General features: G+C 47.5%; 1 protein-coding gene across 2 annotated transcripts in view; it reads right to left on the bottom strand.

Moving 5' to 3' along the window:
- Positions 1 to 5,200: 5,200 nt before the first annotated feature.
- Positions 5,201 to 14,542, bottom strand: part of ANKRD10 (ankyrin repeat domain 10) — a 31,238-nt gene continuing 21,896 nt past the window's right edge. For both annotated transcript variants that reach the window (XM_031466327.2, XM_031466328.2), the window contains exons 5-6: positions 9,979 to 10,074; positions 5,201 to 6,776 (exon numbers count right to left, since the gene is read on the bottom strand). In XM_031466327.2, coding sequence (XP_031322187.2) covers positions 6,301 to 6,776; positions 9,979 to 10,074 — 572 coding nt within the window. In that variant the 3' untranslated portion in view covers positions 5,201 to 6,300. The remainder of the gene's footprint in view (positions 6,777 to 9,978; positions 10,075 to 14,542) is intronic.

The raw sequence follows: 14,542 nt of genomic DNA, 5'->3' as shown, positions 1-14,542 counted from the left end.
CTTGGCAAGCCTGACTCGCAGGGCAACCGAGAGGGAAAACATAGAGTCAAATTTAGGAGCAAGAGCAGAGGGGCAACGGCAGAGGCGCGGGGGATGGAAAGGACTGTATAAACAATTGCCGGCTTTTTGTGAGTCAATTTGAAAATGTGGATGAAATTAATGACTCTGTGGAAAAATTCACCCACCGAGTGAGAGTGAGCCTGAGTTGACGGCCACACAACCAGCCACACAACCCTGTGAAAAGCAAAGACCGCCACCAAAAAAAGGTGGAACGCAGCCAAAGCCAGATGATTTTCCAAGTGATTTTACCAGAGATCCGGGAACATGTAATCCCCCCTTACACAAACTGTTCCAGAACAGAGAAGAACAGAGCGCTGGTCATTTCACAGAATCTTCACAAACAACCCAGCGAAGCTCCCCCCGCAGCCGAGACGTTCCTTCCTCGCGACACAGAGGCAGGCACGCCGCGAACCCCGCGAGGCTGTGTTAGGGACACGCGCCGCGATCAGAGGTGTCCACCCCAGGACGCGGGGCGGCTTCCTCCCCGGGAGCCCGCGCACCACTCACCCCACCCCACGCGCTAGAGCAGGAACAGCCGTGCGATTTCACCCCTCACCACACGGCCACGTGCATCTGACGAAGTCGGGCCTCCCCGTCACACGCGGTGCACACGGCAGTAGAACTCAAAGACTGTAACGGAAGTATCTCCCGGGACCCGGCAACAGGCGCGGTGCCGACGACGGAACCCTGAGGGCCGCAGAGGCGGAAGCCCACGTGGACATGCTCCTTTACGGAACACGGCCGCGGACATTTCACTCAAAGCAACGAGCGAGGAAACTGAGTGCACAAATAAGCCAAAGAAAAAACAAATTATCATTAGTTTCATTTTAAAAAACTTGGCTAGAAATTAACTTTGTTCTTTTATTGAGGTATAATTGGTACAGAAAAGCCTGCACACGTCAATGTTCACGATTTGGCGAACTTGGACGTACGCACAGACTCGCGGGCTTTCCAGCGCACGGCAGCTCTCCGCTAACTGCGGGCGCGGCGTTACACCAGCCGACCTCCGGGGCCACGCCCCCCGCCAGCGGTGGCGTCATTCCCGGAGCCCCGCCCCCGCCCCGCCCCTCCCCCTCCAGTCTACCGTCCGCTTGCGTGCGTCTATGTGAGATGCCTCGCAGACGCAGACGAGGAACGCGCAGTTCTCGTCCTGACAGACTGACCTCACTTAGCGCGACATCCTCCAGCGCACCCACGTCGTCACCAATGCTGGGACTTCTTTTTTTCGGAAGAGTCTGAATAATCTCCCACTTCATGTACGGGCTGCATTTTCCTTATCCAGTCGTTCGCTGATGCACATTTGGGCTATTGCAATTAGTGCTGCACTGAGCATGGGGTGCAGACAGGGCTTCAAGATCCTTACTTTAAATCTTTTGAACACATACCCAGAAGCGAGACTGCTGGGTCATATGGTAGCCCTACCTGTACGTCTCTGAGGAATCTCTACGCTGTTTCCACAGCAGCTGCACCATTTTACATTCCACCAACAGAGTACAAGGCTTCCAATCTCTTCATGACTTTGCCAACACTTAAAATAAAAACAAAAACACGCAACCTAACAGTGTGAGTCAGTACCTTACTGTGGGTTTGATTTGCATTTCCCTGATGACTAGCAAAAAAAAGAAAAAACTGAGCATCTTTTCATGGACCTATTGACCGTTAGTATGTCTTCGTTGGAGAAAAGTCTGTTCAGGTCTTTTGCCCATTTTAAAATCAGGTTGTTTTCTGTTGTTGAGCTGCAGGGGTTCCTTACGTATTTTGGAAGTTAACCCCTTATGAGATGTGTGGTCTGCCGTATTCTCTCCCAGCCCACAGACGCCCCTTCGCTGGCTGGTTACTCCCCAGCCGTGTGTGTCTGAGTCAGACACTGCGCCACGTGTCTGTTTTCGCTTTTGCTGCCTGTGCCTTTAGAGTCATATCTGAGAAATCACTGTTGAGATCAATGTCAAAAAGCTTTTCCCCATGTTTTCTTGTAGTTTCATGGTTTCAGATCTTACACTTAAGCCTTTAATTCATTTTGAGCTAATTTTCATGTATGGTATAAGGTATGACTACAAAATGTGAAAGCCTTAACCGGAAAAATACCACACTAGAAGTCAGCAAGACAACCGGATATGAGGCAAACTTATGCAAGAAGTCAAAGAATATGTAGCAGAATATTTTTGAACTCCTGTGGCTGGGAAAGTAATTTTATAAAAGAAATTAAACCCAGAAACCACCAAAGGGGCCAGATTTGACAGAGATCTTTTATAGTTTAAAGACATGAGAACAAAGTTAAAAAGCAAGTGATAGAAAGGTCAAAATGTGTGATGTGCGTGAAAGGACCGATGCTGTACAAAAGCTTACGTACTTCAATAAAAAAGGCCGTGCAGCAGAAAACTGGACGGCGCACTCGAGTCACAGAAAAAGTAACGTAGGTGGGGGGTAGAGTTTATAAAAACACTGTAACTGAGAGCTCCTTTACTGACTGGCTTAAAATTACAGTCAAGCCCTTGTTTAAATTCAGGTGAAAATGTTTTGTCCCATAAAAAAGTACTGAGGCTTTAAGAAACTGATTCTGGAAGCCCTGTTGCCACTGCAGCCACCCACCTACCTGGCTCCACATGAAGACCAAAACTGGCAGGCACTGGAGAACGTTGTTCCGTCCTTTTTTTTTTTTTTTTAATGTATTTTTTACGAGTAATTCATCAAGCATTTACAATGCTGCTGTTGTTGTTTTAATGGAGCCTGGTAAGTGGGCGTCCGCAGTGGCCCAATGCGTGGAGGTGCTGGGAGCTGGGGACGGGCCTGGAGCCAGTGAGCGCTGAGCGTGTGCTCTGCTGCGGAGCTTTACCCGCCCCTCGTTTTCTTTCTAAAACCTGCACATCTTCATTCATCACAAACACTGAGTTGTCTTATCACGTCAAGGGTGAACTCTTGATTTTGGTAGAAACACATCCTGTCACTTTCTGTAAGTAAGCTTCAGAGAAAAGATTTTGTGCTTTACATTCAGAAATTAAAAGCAGGGCAGGAGGGCGTAGGTGATGGCTTCCTGTGCGACTGCACAGGTGACTTCAGCAAATCCGAGGGCTCAGCCTGAACTGCACTTTCTGTTCTTTTTCAGTGTATCTCGATCTTCTCTTCCATTGCTGCCCCTCGCAAGGTGAACTACTCCCTTTCCGGTTTCAAAAGCAGCTGCTATACTCTCAACGCCACCATCCCAACTTTAAAAACCCACACTCAGTCAAGGAGCCAGTTTAACGCTGGCTTCTAGGATTCATAAGGGAAGTAATTTGAATAAAGTGATGAAATTAAAGGCAGACTGGACGTGGTGGGCATTTGGGGTAAATCAGAGGGACCGCTGTTTCCCCTAAGGCTTTCTGGGAGCTTCAATCATTAGTCATGAGGGTGGCACCCCACAGAGGGTCCCATCCTTGACTCTGTAATCCTGGACGCACATTACTCTTGGCTCTATCTGGTCCCAGACTTTCTGTGAAATGTTAATCCTTCTGTCATCTCGTTCCCCTTCTCTCTGCACCACTTTTCAGCTTCTTTTTAAAAGAGGTTTCTTCCATGACTTGGCCATATATTTTTTTTCATCAGATAGGTGAACCCTTACTGTGTCTGGGGAGGAATGAGGCACTCTCAGCCTCCTTTTAAGACTTAAATATTTGCAACATGCCCAGGACCCCTGTCACTTAATTTTCAGCAACGAACACCAGCCAACCAGGTACCTGTGAGATACTCTGCGATGGGGTCTGAGAAAGGAAGAGTTAGTTGTCACTCTCGTACAGAACCTACAAGCACCCAACTCGCCTTGCTTATCATCACAGCCAAAATTACCTCCCAACACCACTCCCGACCCCTGCCCCGACATGAGCATTTTTTAAAAAACTGAGTGTGCCGGAATTTAAGCACTGTCTTCCTCTCCGAGACCAAGCTGGCCATGCGTACCAAGAGCCCTGGAGACAGTCATAAACTATGATGCAGTGATCTTTCTTCTGCGGTTCTGTCTTAGGGAGAGACACCAAACACAGAGACCACACCCCTGCAGGGATAAACCGCTTCGTCATTTATGCAGGAACTAAGGGGGGATCACCGCCTTCTCCCCTTCCTGGGGCTCAGCACATACTCCTCCCACAACTAGGGATCCAGCTCAGACCAAACAGTCTAGGAAAGCGGGGTCTTTTGGAAGAAAGAGACAAGTGAGCGAGACCCACCAGCAGGACAGTGCCCTGGAGGTGACTCCACGGTCACCAGCATCCCTTCCTGGCGGGAGTGTCTCCTTCCTCAAAGGGCCTGGTGACCTTCCTGGGGAGAAGAGAGGCTCTGTCCAAGGCCTGGGGAGGGGACGGAAAGGATAGTTTAAAAAGGCCAGTTTCACTTGAGAATGTCCTGGATGCAGTAGAAATAATTTATTTCACTTCAACCACCAAGTACATGTCCCGTGTGATGAAATGGAAAGCACGTTTGTAAAGGATTTGTCACATACGAAGCACAGTAGTTGTCTCCAAGAAAAGCACTCGTCTGGCGGGTTGTGTCACAGTGTAACCAGCTGCTTTCTTTCCGGAAACATCATCTTTATTTGAAAGAATGATTGACAAACTTTGGTTATTAAAGCTTGGGTCTCCGGCAGACACGACCTAAAAAAAATTAAGTGAGCTCACCACTTCAAGGAAAACAACTGACAGTATCTGTGGCTAATGATAAAATTGGAGCTTTCCGACAAAAATGGTAATTTGCAAAACTTATATCCACCACCACGTACTTGACAGCTTCTGGCTTTTGACTTTTATGAGACTGTTAGTGGTATTAATGAGCGTTTTACTATTAAATGAAGTGTTTCAACATCTGGCAGATCTGCAGACTCAGTTATAGCCTAGTTTCCAACTAGCTAAGGCATGACGCTATAAAATCATGCGTGGATTAGAGGTCCATTTAAAGTACAATATGAACAGGTTTAACGTAACTTGAGTATGAGAAATTCATCCATATGGGTTCCGATTCAACACGGCAACAAACCTTTACAAAACTACCACTGTAGCATTCTGCCGGTGTGTACAGCCACCACAACTACCTGCAAAGGCCCCTGAAAGGAAAGAGTAAACTTCTCCCCTGGCCCCCCCACACGCCCAGGAGACGAAGCAGACGCAGGCACAAACCAAGTGTGAGAGTTTTTATTCAATTTGTAAAGAACAGTTTAAAAACAAAATGTTAGTAGCACTCGTAAAACATTGGTTTGTTCACTTGACATTTTCTCTATTGTCACCAATTTTTATTACAAAAATCAGAAAAGTAGAAACCCACGGCACTATCTGCGCAGTGTGACCACTAGTTGCCTAAACAGAAGCTAACTGCTATAAAACCACAAACTTACTGCGGTTTTATTACGAGAGACCCAAAATTCTCTCAGTTAACTGGATATACAGAGTGGTATATATTTAAAAGCAGAAAACCCCCAGAAAACAAAAACAAGGAAGGAAGAAAACACGAGTCAAAAGAGTCAGTTAAATGTGTTGACCTGACAGTCCCTGCAAAGAGCAACGTCCACGGCCCATAGAGGCAGCCGCTCCCTGCGGTAAAGGCCCTAGAGACCAAGCAGGACCTGTGGAGCAAGAACGCCTCCGCCAGCAGTCAGTCCCCGGCTGCGCGCTGCCAGTGAAATCCAGCGCAGCAGCCGCCCCGTGGGGAAGGGGCCACTCACGCCCCCGAACACTGCGTCTACAGGTGAGACCGTCACCACACGGCCAGCAGCCAAGTTTCAATGAAAAGACTTGGAAAAAGACAAACGTTCTTTTCTCCATACAAATCACTGCAAGAAATCTTTGTAAAGCTGTACCTTGCATGGGGAAATCTCTGTCCTCTGTCAAAACTCCACAGGGAAGAGTAAAAGCAAGCTTACCAAAACGATGCCGCTGTGCCAAGTTTGGGTCAATTACCAAGCACCTCATATACTGCCTCCAATTTATCCTGATGAGATACAACTTAAGTTGACAAAAGGAAAAATGACAACTTACGGTGACAGTGTTCGAAAGGAAATGTTGAGACTGACAGCAGAAGAATTAAATTCCGAAAGTGCGTCCTGAAAGAGGCCCACTACCCCGCGGAAGGACCCCCGCGCCCCGACGCAGCGCCGCCCCTCCCACGAGGCCTCACGGGGGGGGGGGGGGAGGGGGGCAGCCACGCGAGAGCTCGCTCCGCCCGAAGGCGCAGGTACAGAAGCAGCCGGGCGGGGGCGCCCCTCGCGGCGGCCGGCGCGGCCTAGGAGCCGTGGTACAGGTGCGCGGCGCCCAGCACGGCGCTGGCATACCCCTCCTCCACCTCCACGGAGCGGGAGTGCTCCGTGACGCTGCTCAGCTCGGGGATGCTCTCGGCAGTGTCCCCAAAGCCGTGGTAGTGTCCGTAGTGCAGATTCTCCCCTATGTCTTCCACCCAGGAAGGTCTGCTGGCCACGCAGCTGCTCGGACTCCCGTTCAGGTGCAGGGACCCGCACATCTCGGCGCTGGCGCTCACCATCTTCTCTGGCTCCTCCGCCCCACTGACACCGGGGGAGCCCCCGCTACGCGGAAATGGCGGTCCTGGAACTAACCCACTGCCAATTCCGTTAGGTCCTGTTAAGCACTGGTCATTCCTGCTTTCCATCCCACTGAGCTGTGTCGAGCAGGGGAAGTCCAAATGTCCATTGACGACACATCCATTAGTCACTGTATTCGATACGGAGCTACTGTTTTTCATATCTGCATTAAGAAATACACCTGTCACCAAAATTCAGAACCAGAGGGGAGGAGAGACTATAAAACGCTTCATTGCTGCTACAATTTTAAAGGATTTATTTAGTTCCTTTTCTTTAAACAAACCAGTTCTTCCTGCAAGGTACAAAAATGGCGCATAGGTAGGTTTAAAAATAAAACACAACAGTAGCGTCTGCCTCATAAGAGCGAGACATTTATCATTTTCATTACGTTGGGGAGCCAAACAACAAAAAGAAAACTTCAGCTGACAAACACACTGCACGGAAAATACCAGCAGTGCTGAAAAGCCATCAAAACTGTTCTCAGCTTAAGACTGCTTCTGAAGAGCAATTTTTAAAACCACCACCCCTGAAAAAGTCCAGCAGAACCGAACGTAAGGCTTCCCACAGAGGGTTAAAATAAAACAGAAACTTCATTTAAGAAATGAAAAAAAAAAGGAAAGAAAGAAAAGCTGTCCGTGAAGCACGTGAACCGAGGCGGCTCCTGCCTCGCGGGATGCTTCTCCGAGGCCTCAGCCCGGCCAGGGGCGCGCCCGCCGAAGAGGAGGGGCGCTCTTCCTGCAGCGCCGCAGAGGGCCGCGGGGCGCCCTGGCCGCGAGCAGCGCGGCCAGTGCAGGGAGAACCGCGGACCCTACTGATCCCGCGCACAGTCTTGGGCCGACAGCACAGTTCTGAGGAGTTTCTTCTGAGTTCAGCGGTTAGTGACTATGATATCCAAGGGTCCACTTTAAAAAACCACTTACGTTGGAAAAATGTTGACAGTTTAATCTGCATGTACAGACACCTGCTAAGAAGAGGCAGTCTCACGGGAAAAAAAAGTCAGTCAGAACGCTTGGGCACGTGGGAACAGGCAGTTACAAGGCATTTTTCTGTGTAGAAACTTAGGAATACTCGTGTCCACAGGAATTCATAAAACAGTGCAAAGAGTGATCTAAACGCTGCCTTGCTTGAGAGTGTTAATTTTACCCCCTTGCTCTGCACTAGTGAAGTGAGGTATGATGTTAAACACAGAAGCACTGACTGTGATCTCCAGGATGAGGACACGTGTATGTCTGTCCCATGACCCTAACACACCCCAGCCACGGGACTCCCGCGAAGGGCTCACGCTCCGTCCCGCCACCTCTACACCTCTCATTTGCACTCACACAGGTTTCTGGGAGTCCTGCAAATCTTCCTGCTAACAAAAAATCACGCTTGTTCAATGAACAAAACATCTTCTAAACATTCCATTAATCACCAATGTTCTGGCAATTTAAGTGACAATCATAGTTTAACAGCTGTAGTAAATTCTTCAGAGGATTATGGATTCTTACTTTTCAAATTAAATGACAGCTTTTCTATTTAAACTCAAGGCTAGAGAACAAGAGTTTCAAGAACTAAACATGAAATAAAAGAAAAAATAAAACAATTTGTTCTCAGGAAACATTTATATATATATATATATATTTAAAAAATAAACACCTTTTCCTGGGCGATGAGACTCGTGAGCAGGATGGCGGCCTTGGCAGTTACTAAGACACTCAGAACACCACCAGCAAAGACAATTCTACGTTAAGGCGACTGGGTCTTGGGAATCCGAGTTAACTAAACCTTTCTTCGTTTAATGTCCACTGTGTGTGCGCACAGTTTTCCTCTGGTGTCCGGTTAAAGTAGATTAGTTCCATTATGCGATCTCAAAATCAAGGTTGGTTTTGACCCCACGTCATCATGGGACACCCAGTAAAACTGAGCAGGGAACCAGCGGACGTCCCGGAGACGGGCTCACACACGGCGCCTCCACTGCGCCCTCTGCCCTCCTCTGCCTTCCAGGACTCTCCCGCCCCGCCCACTCACCCATCTCCTGCGAGCAATCTCCAGCGACTTCATACTCTTTGTTTATTCGGTCAGAGAGTGTTGTAAACAATGGAAAATACGGGGAATGGTTATTTGGCACCTGTTACATGGGTGAGCTGAGCTTAAATAAAGGGTGGCCTTTTCAGCTTTAGGTTCAAGTGTGGCATTAAGTTCAACCTGAAAACCCAGGGAATTAATGTTTGAAGATTAGGGAGTGATTACTTCTGCTATTTTAAAAGCATGTAGCAATGCCACTTGAAAAAAAAAACAAAAACTGAGTTTGAGTTTTTTAATCTTTGGCCAAAGTCTCTGAATGTAGTAACCAATCAGAATTTCCCTTGGAAAATCTACCCAGTTCGTTTCATTTTTTGGCAAAATGGTGACTCCACCCATAACAATTCTGTAGCTTCTAGAAAGATGTACACATTTTCTTTTCATTTTAGTGAACAAAAATGATTTTTTTCACGTATGTCTGGGAAACAAAATACGTACTTTTATTCCCAGTGAAGAATTTAGCATACAGACGTAATAATAAAACTTAAAAAAAAACCTACTATCTATTTCCAAATATATTAACACATAAAGAGAATGGCTGAAGTGTTTCCACGGTCATCTAAACAAAAGAATGGTGGGCAAAAAAGCATTAACTAAATGAATAAATCTTTAAATACTAAAAGAAATGGAGCCTTTGCCTTTTAAAAACTGAAAATGACTATCAACTGTTCTAATGTGCTGAACTCCCCCCAGCCGGTAAGACGTGTTTCGTGAGACTCAGTGCTCAGCACTTCAGCAGCCTTAGTGTGAAGGCCACACAAACCAGAGCAGCCAACGCACTGAGCGGCCTGACTGGTCACGAGCCAAAACCACGCCACCTGGCCCCCAGTGCTTACGGCCGGCTGGCCTCCTGCTGTCCGTCGCTCGGAAATGACGAGCAACAGATGTTTGTTCAGGATATTCGCCCAACGTCTTATGTCAGAAAATGAAAAATGCGCAACCTCATAAAATTACACAAGGCACATTAAGCAAAAGTGTCAAATCAAAATAGGAACATTGCACTTATTGTTTTTCACATCCATAAAATGCACCGAAAACACTTTTCCCTGTGTCTATAAACTTGTCCAACATATGCAAATCATAGCATAACATTCTTTAAAACGCTGGACAAAGTGCAAAAACTGAGAGCCGCTCATGTTAGAAATAACATGCATACTGGTTCTTGCAACGACAGGGGGTCTGCATTGCTGAGACCGTATAGATTTCTATTTCTTTTGGTCCAACAGAACCACCCTCCTGCCGTGTGGTGTCTTCGACCATTGGACCGTTGCTGCGGCTAACGGGAAACTGTCCACTCCCACCTGTTACAACAGCAAACTCTCTATCGACGAGCATCTTGTCAGCATCGTCTTCTGCCTCGCCGTTCACAACTGGCATGGAGTCGTCCGATCTTTGAGCTGCAGAAAACAAAGGCAATTTTAGGTTCCCTGCACCTAAGCAGAGGACTTTAAGGCAAATGCTTCTTATTCCTTGTTGTCAGAGCACTGAAAGCTCCACAACCATCAAACAACTGAATAACCTATGGATTATTAATGAGCTTAGTGCCCTACCCAGAAACTGACTTTCCCACAATAAAAAAATTCCTGAAATGCGCAGTTTTGATGAAGTCATAAAATTTCAGATTATCTACTCTAGATTTACTTGTTGGTATAAATTCTCATTTAAGGTTGTTACCTGGACAACACAAAGCAGTTACATAACTCAAGAGGCATTTCTAAGTACTTCTTAAAATGCACGGCCCTCTGCGTCATGCCCCCATTCTTCCAACTGTTTTCCATAAAGAAACATTTCCTGAACAACGTAAAAATCATCAAAACGAACCTCAAATTAAAAGAAAAACAAACAATTCACTTATTTCAGAAACAGAAAATAAGGTAAAAGCCAAGATCAAGACAGGCGTGTCGGTACTGCCCAAGTGCGTCTCTGGCCCCGTGCACCATGATGAAGCACAACTGGAAACGTGCGTTAAGTCTTGGCTCCAAGGCTTGTAGAGCTGAAGCTATGCACGCACCTTCCTTATGGAACCACCACTCTGCACATCTTGGAGAAAAGCTGATGCGCACACGTGGCAACTCTTCCTCCAGGCATCACACTCTGTGCAGGAAACACCTCCAGCAAGCCCCTGGGAACCTCACTCCTCACTCCGGGGGCAGCCAGACTTTGCTCTCAAGTCTAATAAGCATGCATTTTCACAAAAGGACTGGAAAAAATCACTTTTGCACCTTGCTTTTACTCATTTACCACGGCATGAACGCTTCCCATCACTTGAATTCAAAGCAATCTTTAAGTAGAATAACAAATAACAATCCACACGTGCTTGGATTACCCACCACCCAGCTCCCCGCTGCTGCCCACCAGGGAGGCGTTCCCTTTCCCATCGTGAACACCATCACTAACATCCCTGTAAACGCACCTCTGCACACATTCTGGTTCTTTACGCGTATGAACATCTGGAGTTATGTCTAGGTCAGAGGACACGTACAAGTAACAATCTTCAGTGCTATTTCTTTCAAATGAACATCTAAAAACAGAGACTTGAACTTCACAGCTTCAGTTACTTCTAATTTTAGAGGCACACGAGTCATTTTCAATACAGGAATGAGCGTACCCGTTCTAGAGCATTCCCTAAACTGTTCAGACTGTTTTCAATGAAAACTAGTATAAATAAATGAGAAAAACAAATTCTCAGTGATTAGAATGTGGGAGAAACAGAAAGTGTGACTTGTGTATTTGAGAAAAAACAGAAATTTGCAGGTATGAGGCCAAAAGAATTCTAAAAAAGAGGCGCTTTAAAACCAGAGGCATCAAACCAAGGACTTCAGTCTTTTGCAAAGATTTTCTTAATCCTCCACAGACCCCAAGTCAGTGGCAGGCAAGGCTCCATCTTCACTGTGAAACAAGGTACTTTCAAGAAATCAGTGGTGAACAAGACATCTTAAAAAACGGGGGGACAGGGTTGGGGACGGACGTTCCAGGTAGCAGTCGACAAAACTCTCACAACCTTCAGCTCCCAGCCAGTCACCGCGGAGACGAGGGGCCTGCACTCTCCAACGCCTGATAAGCCAAGCCTGGCAGTTAACTGAGAACTGCTGCAGGCCATTGGGCCAAAGCCACGACGTCCTCCTACAAAAGAAGGGACGGCCTTGCCTGGGGTACAAGGCAGTAGGTTTACGTGTCTACACTCTGATACTTGGTTTTGTCTTGGAATTCAGGTGCCAGTGAAAGTGACAACTAGGCTACAGCTGCAATTTCAAGTCTCCAAAAAGCAGGTTTTAAAAAGAAAACCTGACAGATGAAGACAAGAGGACCCCCCATCTCCCCTCAAAACACCACCTCAGAAAAGCAGGGCACCTGTGTCTTAGCTTGAAGAGCCCCGTGCCGAGCGGTGCTCCGTCAGTGAATGGAGCCCGCGTGCAGCCAGAGCAGCGCACTCGGCAAGCAGGCCGACTGTGAAGGCAAGCGAGACACCATCTCAGGAAGACTGGCTGTCACTGAAGCACAACCTGAGGGCAGACCTGCCACTAGGGGGCTGGAAGAGCTGGTGGCAAAGGGACTTGGGGACACTCCAAATAAAACTGCATAGAAAAGAGCCAGGCACAACGCCATCTCAAAGCAAAAACTGACCCTTAACTAGAGACCCACGTGCTGTGCTCGGGCCTCCACTCTGAGACTTCCCCTTGGATGTGCCTTTTGTTAACACAGACAGCTTCTCACCAGCAGAGCAGGATGAAAATCAAACAGACCAAAGGCTTCCAGGTTTTAGTAAAGAAACTCTCTAATGTGGGAGGAATGTGCTAATGCAGACAGCCTAGAATTACTTTCTTTGAAGACAAGCAATCTTTGCAGCACGTTGTTTCCACAAAGTACCTGCCAGGACACTCAGCCACTTGGCTGAGCCCCAGCTGCCCAGAACCCTGGGTGACGTATTTTACTTGTACTCCGATGCCTTCATGTACTTACTTCCAGCACCCGGAAATCGGACAGGCTCGAGTATTTGGATGGGGGCGTGGAGGGTGCAATTACTAACTTTTTAAAATTGCATTATAAACCACAAAATTAAAGGTGGCCTCTAGAATTTTAAGGCCGTTGATCTGGGCTTGACTCCTCCCACATGCCTGCTGCCACTGCAGAAGTAGTAAGTAAATAGTCCACGCTGCAGCTCAGAAAGGTGGCTTGTAGACATTTCAGAAAAAAGCATTTTCTTCCAAAATTATCAGTTTCGATTCTGTTTTAGAAAAGAAGCACTTTCCCTTCCCATCTTCCTATTCCAGTTAAAAGGAGAAATAACTGACCATTTGTAAAAAATGCCTTACCTTTTACTTTGCCAAAGCAGGTATGTGACTAGACAAGACTCCAGTACATGTTGGACAGAGCTATTTATGACAGAAAATCACCTAGGACTGGTTCAAAATAACTACCCCCCGAGAGGTGGAGTCACAACCCGGTGTGATCACCGCCCAAGATGCCCCCATCCTTGACCTCAGAGCCAGGAAACCTGCTCCATTTGGGGAGGTGCTGGACAACGCAGAAGTCTGCATCTAAATTTTCATCTAATGCTTGAGAGGTGAATAAAACCTCTAGAGCCAATTCTCAGTGAGATCAAGCAGCTTTAAAATGTAGGGAAAGCTTCCCTTAGCTTTTAAAAGACCGGGGTCTGCAGCAACACAGAAACACGTCATCAAGGAAGCTTATTCTGGTACTGGCTACGCCAGCTCAGGAAGATGTGCCCCTGCCCTACAACTGGCACTCCACTCACACGGAGACGCAGACCATGCACACAGAACACGGTTCTGACGGCCAGGCACGCCTACAAAGACATCTAGGGCTGATGAAACATGTCTAACCAGGCTTATTTTAACTCTGAAGGCAGAGAATTCTCTGACAGGCAGAACCCACCTACACAGTCCTGCACTGTGGGATGCAGGCGCTTTGTGAGCCAACAGGGTGTCCCTCCCTGGACACAGCCCACACAGGAGACCACCACCACCGTGCCAGCACCGCCGAGCACCTCCACGCAGCGGGCCCAAGTGAAGCTTGGGGTCACGAGAAACTAGTGACCTGTCTTCCGCTATGCCTCTTTAAGGTGCCAGCGTGGGATGTCCCAAGGGCTGACAGGAGGCAGTGGCCTGGGGCCCCTTTGGCCTTCCCACAGAACCAGCATCTCTGACCACTGGGGAAGCCCTGTTCCCCATGGACAGAGCCAAGAGTGTTTCCTTGGTGGCTCACCCTCTGTTAGAAATCGGAACCGTTCTGTTCCACTACAGAGTGCATTTTACCCAGGTGACTACCTTCTGAAGGAGAGGTCCTGTTAAAATCGAAACAGTACCCGTGGCCAGTAAGAAGGTGGTTCTACTGCAGTGACCTTTCGTGGGACTCTTGCCATGTCCCCAACTACAGACCAGGGGGTGAGGGAATTCAAGAGGGCAGAAGTTAGGCAAGATGCCAAGGATAGAGCAGCAGTGACAACTGTGGAAACACTAAGGAGATTTTGCTAAAGGAACACAGAAAGGAAGGCACATGTGAGACAGAGCCTGGAACAAAGCGTGCGAGGACCGAGGCCTGACTCCTGTCTTCGCCGCTACACTGCGCAAAGGGACGGGTGAGGCCCGTGAGGTCTGCCAAGCTCAGGACTAAGACAGAAAGTCACCTGGTTCTTAAGTGTAATTCATTCAGATTACATTTACAAAATGCTGGGTCTTTAGGGATGAAGACAAACCGCCATTTGTTACTGGAACACAATTAGCAATGTTCTCTCACTCTGATCAAAATTTTATAAGCCAACACAGCCATTCACTGCAAGTTTGAGAACACAAAGGACATAGCAAAGCTGAGGTCTTTGGTACAAGGAACACGTGGAACTGAACC

Source organism: Camelus dromedarius, chromosome 13 (genome assembly GCF_036321535.1).
Source record: "Camelus dromedarius isolate mCamDro1 chromosome 13, mCamDro1.pat, whole genome shotgun sequence".
NCBI lineage: Eukaryota > Metazoa > Chordata > Mammalia > Artiodactyla > Camelidae > Camelus > Camelus dromedarius.
The sequence above is the reverse complement of the archived record's forward strand: the minus strand, read 5'-3'. Positions and strand labels throughout refer to the sequence as shown.